This window comes from Alosa pseudoharengus, unplaced genomic scaffold, assembly GCF_046254945.1.
Source record: "Alosa pseudoharengus isolate Yale_2024_CS ecotype anadromous, Long Island Sound unplaced genomic scaffold, YU_APseudo_1.1 YU_APseudo_1.1_scf_9, whole genome shotgun sequence".
NCBI classification, from domain to species: Eukaryota; Metazoa; Chordata; class Actinopteri; order Clupeiformes; family Clupeidae; genus Alosa; species Alosa pseudoharengus.
The window spans coordinates 15993622-16004836 of NW_027468881.1; the positions used below are offsets into that span (position 1 = coordinate 15993622).

The 11215-nt window shown below is 42.6% G+C and overlaps 2 protein-coding genes across 4 annotated transcripts; both read right to left on the bottom strand.

Moving 5' to 3' along the window:
* Positions 1-1287: 1287 nt before the first annotated feature.
* On the bottom strand, positions 1288-5753 carry mrgbp (MRG/MORF4L binding protein). Of its 3 annotated transcripts, XM_076276421.1 has the most exons (6): positions 5595-5753; positions 4711-4832; positions 4537-4618; positions 4327-4401; positions 4082-4118; positions 2494-2719 (listed from the first exon to the last, which is right to left on the bottom strand). In XM_076276421.1, exons 1-6 carry the CDS (start codon positions 5728-5730, stop codon positions 2623-2625), a joined length of 549 nt encoding a protein of 182 aa, XP_076132536.1. In that variant the 5' UTR covers positions 5731-5753; the 3' UTR covers positions 2494-2622. The 3 variants fall into 3 exon arrangements, with proteins under 3 accessions (XP_076132535.1, XP_076132536.1, XP_076132534.1); XM_076276420.1 differs by lacking the exon at positions 4082-4118 and having other exon boundaries at positions 1288-2719; XM_076276419.1 differs by lacking the exon at positions 2494-2719 and having other exon boundaries at positions 2726-4118.
* Positions 5754-9654: 3901 nt separating this feature from the next.
* On the bottom strand, positions 9655-10901 carry LOC143114695 (DNA-binding protein inhibitor ID-1-like). The gene is made up of 2 exons (XM_076276425.1): positions 10389-10901; positions 9655-10233 (listed from the first exon to the last, which is right to left on the bottom strand). The coding sequence occupies exons 1-2, from the start codon at positions 10746-10748 to the stop codon at positions 10198-10200; spliced, it is 396 nt and encodes a 131-aa protein (XP_076132540.1). The 5' UTR covers positions 10749-10901; the 3' UTR covers positions 9655-10197.
* Positions 10902-11215: the final 314 nt, after the last annotated feature.

Below are 11215 nucleotides of genomic sequence, written 5' to 3' on the forward strand. Positions count from 1 at the left end.
GTTTCACACCAGCAGAAGCCGTGGGCTGAGCTGTTTACTCTCAGCTCAGACAATTAGGCCAAAGCAGTGTGGGTCAGAGACTGCTTCATTCCCAAAGCCCTGTCTCAGCGTTCGTCTGAGATTTGAAATCCCCCTTGTGAAAATAAGATTTGTCCTGTGGGTGGATCTCCCCTAAATGAACACTGATACAAGGTCCTGACCCTCTGCTTCTCCAAAAATCTGTGTATATTCCATAATTCCAAAACATTTGATTAAAATTTGTAGCACTTGCCCTTTTACTTCTTGAAGCCTTAGGGCTACTGTCCAACCTAGTTAGCGTATCAACATAGGCTACATTTTGTTTGAGATGATACAGGTCTGATAAAACATTGATCATTTTCAGTATAATTTGGTAAGTTCGGCCCCTTACCTGCAGCTGTTACCTCGAGCAGCACAGACTGCCTTCTCTGGCCCAGGCTCCTCTGTGCACCTACGAGGGGGTGGCAGACTCGAATTTTGCCTGCGCAGTGAATACACCCCAAACTCACACACACACACACACCCTCCCCTCTCTGAGACAGCAATGCGGTAGAGTGGTGGGGAGAGACTGCAGTGAAACTCAACTGCATCACAGCATCCTGCACTGAGGGGGGAGATTAAAGAGGATCGGGACGGACTGAAAATGAAAGTAAGTACAGAGCCGAGGGGTGAGACACAAACATGATTCAGCAAACGTCTAGCCTGGGGAATTGATGAATTATAGAGGCCACCTAGATCCAGTTATTACGTCAGAGAGAGGTACGTTTCAGATATACAGTAAATAACTCTGGTGCTATAACACTAACAATCTGCATGAATTGGGTCAAAATGTACTATTTTGTTTCAAAGCATGAAGTCACCATCACCAAGCACCTTTTGTGGTGAGAAAATGAGGCCAAACATTTGTACTGCTATTGATGATGAGTTTTTTATAACATCAGGATAATAGTATAAACATAGATCTGATGTACTTTCCATTTACATCAGTGCCATGTGCATGTTAAATTGAGAAATTCATGGGAAATGATACTTATTTCCAGATGAGAATGAGATTAAATGCCCTGACGTTTGAGATCATGTCTTAGTGACCATACAGCAGGGGCAGAAGTTGTATTGGCAGCACAAAGACTACTTTCGATCTTAAAGATGCTATTTTAATGTGAATAAACCAACAGACGACTGTTCTAACTACCTTCACCAGTTTGTCATAATATAATGAACGGTATACAACAATATTCCATTGTTCATAACTGAGGCAACACCCAAAGAGCCATTCCAAAGTGAAATTTAATAAAGGCATAAACCTTTAACAAAATGGGCAGGCAGAATAAATTAAAAAGGCAAATTATACTTAAAAACAGTTCAAAGGAGCTGCAATAAAAGAAATAAAAAACATCACAATTCTACATTTTTTAACACACCGCTAGGCCCTCTTTCTGGCAGGTGAATATGCAGACATCCTTAATATACATTTAAAAACATATTTCTTTGCACTACATTGACTCACAAGCTGTGTTGGCAATCTGTAACTAGCTCTCTGTAGTCAATCACGCTCAAATTTAGCGCAAACTGAAGAGTGTTTTGAGAAATCATACATTTCACTTTCCAATGGTATTAGAAAAACACAAAATGGTTAGAATGTGATGAGCAGAGGAACAGTTAGCTGCTTGAGTGTGTTCTCACTCTGCATAGCAATAGATCTCAAAAATCACAGAAATGATAACTGAAAAAAAAAGTATCAATGGACACAACCAACAGCACCACACTTTATTCTGATTATATGTGCGCTTCTTGACTCTCCTCATGATGGATGCTGCTAGCAAGTGTAATGGCCCAAGCCCAAATAAAAACATTAAACATGCTTGATTTAATCTCATGAGCCCAGAAATGTTTGCGCTCATCCAACTGCACACATTTGTGCAGGTTGAGGTCCAAAAGTCCCTTTGTGGTGTCGTTCTGTTCTACATTGAGCGAGGAGAGTTAGCCTACACATTTCACCACCCTGTTCCCTTCAAGTTCTTGCAGCTTTCATACAGCATAAAGGCGACACACAGCAAAACAAAACAACTAATCGTCTCCTGACTAGTAGGCATGACTGGAAACTACATGATGCCCTACATGAACCAATAGTTTTTTTTGTTTTCAAGACAAAACACAGACTGAAGTGTTTCCAGCAGAGACCAACACAGTGAGTGTTGCTCTGCACCAGTGTGTCTTTCTACAGGTGTCACCGGTGTGCCACCTTTGTGACCTCAAGAACATTTTTTAGAATGTAAGTTCTCTGTGAACCTCAACACACATGTTCACATTTCCAATTCTCCGGTCCTTCTTTCACAGCCGACAGATCAATCTTGTTGCTCCAGCAAGCCAACCCCCCCGCCCCCCTTGCTCCCTCACCCCCAAATAACTGTGTCAGGACACCTGCCATTTGTCTCTGGCTTCAGGGCTACGTCCATCTCGGGGCACTGTTCCTTTTTTGGGGGACTCTACGTCCGCCGCCGCTTGGCCCCGCCGGGGCTGGAGGGGTTGCTGGAGCTGAGCACCTTCTCGGTGGCCCGGTTCCTCTTCCTCTTCTCCCCCACCACCTCCTTGGGCTGGGCGGCCTCACCCTGGGCCCTCTCGGACCGCTCCCGTTCCCGCTCCCTCTCCTTGTCCCGCACGCTTGGCTTCTCCACGGCCATCTTCACCGAGGAGTTGCTGCCTGGCAGGTGGGAAGATGAGGGGAGAGGAAAGGGAGAACGGGAAAGAGAGAGAGAGAGAGAGAGAGAGAGAGAGAGAGAGAGAGAAGGGAGATGACAGTTGAGAATGATTGAGAGCTTGACAAAAACCTTCTCTATTCTTAAAACTCAGGTGGCTAGTCTGAGATTCAGAGTTTATTCGCGGGGCAATTGCATTCGTACATTTGCCATGTCAATCCCAAAATATCACAAAAACAGTAGGATTGACATGCCAAAGTGTACACCTTATGAAATGTAGACATTCTATAAAAAATGACCAACACAATACACTGTCTCAATGAGTAAAAAAAGGCAATTTGGTCAACTTTCAAAAGAGCAGTGCTTCTGTGTGTTGGAACACAAATAAACGTCCAGTTACATCTTAAAAGAACGACGATCTTCTCCAAATTAATGGCCCGAAACAAGAGGTGACAGACAACACTGCATGTCTACACTCATTGTTTGTGGGATCCCAACTGCTTGAGCACCCGTTTAATGGGGGCTAAGGAATTAACTCCGCCACCATGTCTCAATGCATGCAGGACAACTGCTATGACTTCAAATGCCGGTGGGATTGAGATTTTGTACTGCATAACATCCAAATACTCTAATTGCCAATACTTGGAGGGAGAAAAATCAAAATAGGATAACTGTTGCATAAAACCAAAAGAAGACACATTCAGAAATACAGACCCATGGTCATCCTGGACTCCATGGACTATCGTCAAGGTGTCAAGAGGAAAATTCAACAGACGATTTGAAATAACCCCACTGCTGCGGAAGTGTTAGCCATGGGAGGAAAGGTTAGAAAAGTTCCACATCATTCGACTGGCTTTCAATGCACACTCCACCTCAACTAGCCACCACCATGAAACATGCCACGACACACCTTAGCCCCCTGAATCTCATCCCTCTCAAAGACAAATACGAAACTTAGCTCATGAAAATTAAGCATGCCATGCTTTTTATAGAGATATGTACACAAATGACAGGACATTATTGCTTTTTACTAGCCAAACTGCAGGTACAGAAAAAGGGTGGTGAAAGGGAGGGAAATAGAGACAAGGAGAGAGAAGATGATGGAGGAGGAGAGTGAGAGAGAGAGATAGAAATAGAGAGATATAGATGGAGAAAGAGAGAGAGAGAGAGAGAGAGAGAGAGAGAGATAGATAGAGATAGATAGATAGATAGATAGATAGATAAATAGATAGATAGATAGATAGAGAGAGATAGAGAGAGAGACGCACATGGTGTGTGTGCTCTCTGTTGCCCTACAGCGGTCTCTGGTCTTTAACAAGGTCAAGTAGGAGTTTTGGAACAGAGCAGAAGTGTTCTTCTGTCCATACCTCTCAATATCCTGGCCAGCCATACTGGGACCCAGACCTTTGAAAACGAGACACAAATGACCAATGTGAGGGGCGCCAACGTTGCGTGCCAAAAGGGGAGAACGTTCCAGAAAAAGAGAGATGCAACGACGCTTGCGGGCTTTTTTTTTTTAAGTGTCCGCGTCAGAAGGAATGAACGAGAATAGGATAGAAAAGGAAAAACACATTAAATGATCAATACAAGTGTGAATAAACAAGAAAAGGACCTTCTTCATGCGTTGCAGGAGGATCACGTTCCTCTTTAAACTCTTCCTTCACATCATCTTCAGAGCCCAGTTTACCTGTTTGAATGACAAGCACATGCCTGTTAAAAGCAACCATCAGTTCATACACCTACAACTCCTACAATCAATGCAAACAAAAAATGACAACCTTGGACAACTGCAAAAGTGAATGTAATGTAGTATAATGTTTACCTTCTTTGACCTCTTGAATGATTTCTTCTGGTAGTACAAAGGTCTTTTCAGAATTAGGAAAAGGCAATATTTCGGATTCATGCTGTAATGAACAGATTGGGATTATAAAGAGTTTGTGTCGAGACAATTGTGTGCTGGGCTGAAATAAAAGCATTTCCATACTGGAACACTCACCAAAGCTTGCATATCATACATGGTACTAAGGTGGTCCCAGATGACTTTCGACGACACCTGTCTTCCAATATTTTGACTGAACTTGTCCCGAATACATATCATGTGAAAGTGACGGTTTACACCTGCGTTACAGACATTATTTAAATCAGTTCAGCAAAACACAGTGATTTTAAAAAGCCTGAAGAATATAGGCCGGTATTGTAATACCATCATGTTATTCATGGTTTCATCAGGTCCCTTTCCACAGGTGTATAAAATCAAGCACCTTAATTATCAATGCAGACTGCATGGTGCTTGATTAATACACCTGTGGAAAGGGACCTGATGAAACCCATGAATAGGAAAATTAACTATAAGTTGCTCACCTGTCGTAACGTCAGTCAACGTTAGCTACTGTTAGGATAACCTTAGTTAGCGCACTGCTTAGCCTAAGTTATGGGCTGAATAGTTAACATTAACATTGCCTGTATATTAACTTACTACAGAACATAAAACCACTGTGGTGCATATTAACACTGAATACAATTGATTAGGTAGCGTTAGCCCTATGCATTTTCTATCGTTAATGTTGTCATGCTAACGTTAACGTAACGTACTAGCCTTGCTGTTATCGACAGATGCATAACGATACTAACGTTATACTAAAGTTAACGTTATACTAAACTCGATCAGCAAACATTTATGTTTATGGTCATATAAAAATCTTCTCGGCTTCTCTTAGCTATGTTCATTCCAGCTCGCCAGCTGGCGACAAGTTATTTCACGTATCCTTGCATGATCCTGCTCATCTGTCTGTTAGCCAGTTAGCAAAGGCTAGCTAAAGGCTGGGGCCTAGCCAATGTTACTTGGTTTTTAGGTGAGGAATCTTTACATAACTCGCTTACCAACAGGTTTATGACCCAGCATGGCGTGAAAGAGACACACTTCCACCTCTTGGCTCCATATTACCGACTCATCTGTGGAACTTAACCCAGAGTCGGCCTGTTTCTCGTCCGCAGGAACGGGCTCGGCTTCCCCCATGTTTCTGACACAAACAATGGACCTCGTCGCTTCAACACAACACACTGCAAATCTACGCTGCAAAAGAACAGGGGAAACAGCGCCCCCCAAGGACCATAACAATGTCCTATAATGTAACATTTGGCGACAGTGTAACGCGTGCAGCGTTTGTAACTTAATCTAGCGTAATGTGTGACACGTTTAATGTTACTTGTTACAGTCATTTATATCCACGATTCATTTGGCTGCAGATGCTGCCCAGCTTCAGCATTTTTATCACACTTGACTTGAACATAATGTTTCTCATTCATTTGTTAATATCGATAGATAGATAGATAGATAGATCAGATAGTTCTCCCTATACAGCCTATACAGTTATCGACAGTGCCTCATAGAAGATGAACATGAAACCGAATTACCATTCAGGGCATGAAAAACGGAAGAAACGTCACAAGAATGAACAGCAGTCGGGTAAACTTGCGTTCGTTCCATGGTTTGATGTCAACATGCATCTATCCAGCGCTTGTTGCTGGCCTAGCCAATAGGCCTACCTAACAGGGCAGTGAATCCCCTGATCTGTCTGCGGCTTGCTTGCCAGCCTTTCCCATCCACAGTACTTCGCAAAGTTGTGAAATATAATCGCATATTCCGTTTTTTTTTTAATGCGGGCGACTGGCTACATTTTTGAAAAAAATAACCGCATCTTTAAATGCGTTCATAATAACGTGCAGCTCGGGATGAAATGAGCAGTTTTTCAGCAGAAACATGCAAGGTACCATCTAAACTAATAGGTGATTTCACTCTTCCCATACATTTTTAAAATAACTAAATTGTTCTACAATATTTCAGTCAAGCTTTAGTTAGGCCTATAGATAGCCACCGGAACGTATGCAAAAAGGAAAGTAGCCTGTATTAACTTTGATTCGCTGTGCTGCATGGACAGTAGATGCACATCGTAAATTAGGCCTGTATGAAGTATTAAAATGATTGTTTAAAATAGTTTGAAAAAAATATTGAAGAGAATCAGGGGAGCCAGTTCATAGCCTATGTCTTTGGCAAGTAGCCTACTACAGGCACAGGTGATGAATAGTCAGTCAGTAGGCTACTGGCACAACCAGACCCTTACAAAAAAAAACTGCATTACTTCCAAGTAATTACTTCAAGTGTCAAACTGCAGATTTCTGAGTATGAAAACCGCAGATGTGGAGAAAATATTTGCAGCTCTTATGCAGGGAATAAAGTATTTTAGACGAAAAAAAAGGCATTGTACTGCATAGTACTGTACTTTACTACAGAAATGCAGTCAGAAAGACTGACTGGGCCACTTCAGAGAGACTGCACCCAGGGATGACCGGAGCACCGAAGTACTTTTTTTATTCAGGTGCACAAACGACTGACGTTTCGACGCACTGCGTCTTCCTCAGAGGACTCGAAACGTCAGTCGTTTGTGCACCTGAATAAAAAAAGTTTAAAAGTTATCTGAGTGCTCCGGTCATCCCTGGCTGCAGTCTCTCTGAAGTGGCCCAGCCAGTCTTTCTGACTCTTTAGTCCTGGACTGTGAGCACCGATAAGGCTTGAGCGCAAGTGACACCTGTCTTACAGAAATGCAGTATTTTGGACATGAAAATACTATACTGCACTGTAGCCTACTGTTGTATAACTGAACTGTTTGAAAAAAAACTGCAGTTATTTTTTGCAAGGGGATATGTACAGCAAGCATCAAAAGCAAACAGCCCAGACCCTTTATTGGGAAAAGCACTATATTTGGTAACTTCCATAGACATCCAAAATTGGGTGGGATGATTGTATTGGGAGCACTAAGGTGTCAGACGGTACTATAAAATGGTTACATTTTGGCGCTCAGAGTTCAGGTAGGAGGGCCCCTTAGCAGGATTTTGCCTAGGGCCTCATTGAGGTCTGAACAGGCACTGAGATAGATAGATAGATTATGATGGCTGTCGTAGGTAAGTGGGTGTGGCATTTGAGCATCTGAGATGATATTATGACAGTTCTTATGATGATCCTAGACTGAAACTGAAAAGTTGTAACTGTAACATTTGCTGTCATTTAGCAATAACACAATATACAAACAAATATAGACAGAACACACACACACACACACACACACACACACACACACACACACACACACACACACACACACACAGACAGAGACGTTTCTTCTGAATCTGGGTCTTGTCAATCAGGATTCCTCTCCTTTTAAGTGCCCATTCCATTTAAATGTTCTTCACCCTATGGCCTATTCATTTGAAAATCTAAAGTATTGCCTTGCCTGTGTGCTCAAAAAAAGAGGTTTTCTTTGGAGGTTTGGTTTGTCATGTAAAGCAAGGCCTCCAGTGGAGTACCCACTAACCTTAGCACAAACATAATGAATCACATTTAAAAAAAATCTCTTTTCATAGCCTTCATGTTTGAATCCATCAAACTAGAGATCAGAACCCTACTATGACCAATATGCCATCATGACTCTTCACATTCTGGCATTTATGTGCATCTACATCATGCTGCCACCAACAAGCTGGTCAAATACTTGATATAAGTGGCTCGTGATGCGTATTTACTGCCATTGGCACAATTCAGAATCAAACACAATAGCTGCGCTGGATCTTTCCACCTCATTCGACTAACAAAGGGATCAGATGTGGCCCATTAGTTTGCACATACACTCAGTGGAATGTGCAATCGTGACAATATGCAAACAAAGCCTCTATGAGTCAAAGGAACCACAAGATGGCGATAGACGACAAAATATGACCAATCTTAGTTGTACCCCAGCAAATGTCCTGAGTTTGGTTTAATTTGCGATTTGATAAAGTTGGTCGGCTAATGCGGTTCTTTGGCCTATCTTAAAATAATGCAATCATTCTATAACCAAATTTTATTTTTTGCATGGCCTATTAGGATTTCGGAAGCTGTGTTGTTGGATAATCACTTTTGATTATTTCGACTGGGGTATAGTTTTTTTTTTTTTTTTTTTTTTATTAAGTGATATACAATTTACCAACTTTTAGGCAATGTCTTGCATGAACAAATTAATTAATGGCCAGGGTTAAATTAATTGTATTGAATATAGTTTAAAAAATACTTTGATAGAAAACTCTCAACCAAGAAAGCCTGAGGTGTCACATGGCACTGAAGAGGTTAAAAGCAGCGCGCTTTAAATTACGCCAAATCGTTTCTTCTTCTCTGATGCAATGTTGTTCCAATTTCCTACAGTGTGATGCACACAGCTGCAGCCGCTGCCGCTCCGAGGGCGAGTCAGTGGGATTGTGTTTGTGTGATAGCATTGTGCCAAGGGCAGGGAAGGGCAGGCGGGCCCAGACTGAGCGGCGCCGCAGCACACCTGGGGAAGTTCAGGTTAAATAGCTCCACATTCCTCGGCGCACAGCTGATTGAAACATTAACAAACAGTAATCCGCGAGCCAAGCTGCAGATGGGCCGGGAGCGCAGCCAAGGAAAGAGGCTCACTGTGCTGTGCCCCCCCATCGTACCCCCCACTATTACACACAGTGTATGTGTGTGCGTAGGCGCACGGGAGCGCAAGTGTTGTTGCTTTTTTCTCATGTATCTGACATTTCATCATTGTGTTATTCTTTTGTTTGACACATGGTCTTTTAAAATCCAGTAATAAGACAACTAAAGTAAAACTTTCTGAAGCATAAAATATTGTGGTTGAGATTACGTATAGGCTATAGCCTTTGCCTTGTCACCATATCTGTTAAATGACGAGTGTTCTCAAAGATTCTGGCAAGCTTTAATGTATTTAATTCATGTGATTCTTGCTGATGAGTCATCTCTAGTGGGATGGAGTTTTCTGTGATATCAGTTACAGGCATTCTAGTGGAAAACACTGTTAAATGTGTAATCCTTGCGGGGATGCCATATCATTCATGTCAATATAATGATACAACTGTGAACCAAACGTTTTCCAAAATACTATTTGTTTTAATATAAACATCATTTAGGTACATTGTAATAAAACAATATTGACATTTCACATAGAATGCATTGTAATATACAATACAGATATAACTCAGCAATCTGAGAAGTTGGCATTTTTTGCAAAATATAAAATTCTTCTCTAAGTGTACGTTCAGAATTCAAAAATACAAAAAGTACAGGAACAATGGAATTGACACTGTCTCTTGGAGGAATCCAAAAAGGCAATATTATAAGAGTGATTGTTGATGCTATGTCGGCAACTGTCCATACAGCTAAACCTAAGTCACATCAGGGACCTCCACTCCTGGCCGGTCACCTCTGGCTACACCAGTCTCTCCTTGCGCACGTCTACTTGGGGAGTAGGCTATCAGTTCGGCGCCACAATAATGCTTCGTCTCGTCACTTCTTGATGCAAGGTTTGGGGCGAGACGAAACATCGCCGGTGACAGTATCCCGTGTTCTGGCTGCTGCTACTGATTCTGCTGCTGCTGCTGCTGCTGCTGCTTCTGATGTCTCGCAGAGAAATCAGCGACACAGGATTCTGTCATCTGAACACCCATTCTAAAGAAGAAAAGATGAGGAGACAGTCGATTAGTTTACACATCATATGTCAGAGAACTTTGGAATGACCAAACATTGCATATGTTATTAGCGCAGCCAGAGGTGACATAAGTCTGTGACTTGCACCATAATGACAACAATTTCAGCATTCTTACCTCGACAGAGATGCTGCTTAGCTCTGCGTTGAGGGTAGTCAGAGGCGTGCGAGAGCCGGAGGACGCCTGCTGACGGTTCATGCCCGGTGAGTCGAGCTCGATTTGGAGGTCCCAGATGTAGTCGATGACGTGCTGGAGGATCTCCATTTTGCTGGCCTTCTTGTTGGGTGGCAGAGTCGGCACCAGCTCCTTGAGCTTGCTGTAGCAACTGTTCATGTCATGGAGAAACGCGCTCATCTGCTCGTCCAGCAAGGGGATCTTGCACTTGGAGATGGTCAAGCTCTGATCAGAGAGACAGCGAACCATGTCCTCGCTTCCAACCTTGCTCTTCAGCGCGCAGGTAGATCCAACAACCTTCATCTTGACTTGCGAATTGGAAAAAGAGACGCTGTCAAAAAATGAATCAGAAAATGATAGTCTTGATGACAGTTAAGTGAGTTGGTTTGCTGCCAATAATTCCCTTGGTAGAGTGTATGCAACACGTCGAACCCTTTCTGACAGTTGTGATTCTGGTGAAAGCGGTCGCTGTACTTATCTTTCTTGAGAACCTGGGGGAGTGTCCTAAACGGGGTATGTTAGAGCATCCGAACCAATGGCAGACATTAGCTCGCAGGCGCGTCCATCCCTCTCGTTTGATTCCACCAATTGTGACTCTGAAGTAGTTATCAACCTGCACAATCTGTTAGAGGATGGTGTTACAAATGGAAACAAATGTGTGTGTTTTTTTCAAAGGGTGCAATGTGGGAACCCAGCTGTCCGTCGCCTGGGGATTTTGCAGGTGTAGTGATCGCCTAGAGGCGTGGGTGGGAGCATAGGCTATCATAAAG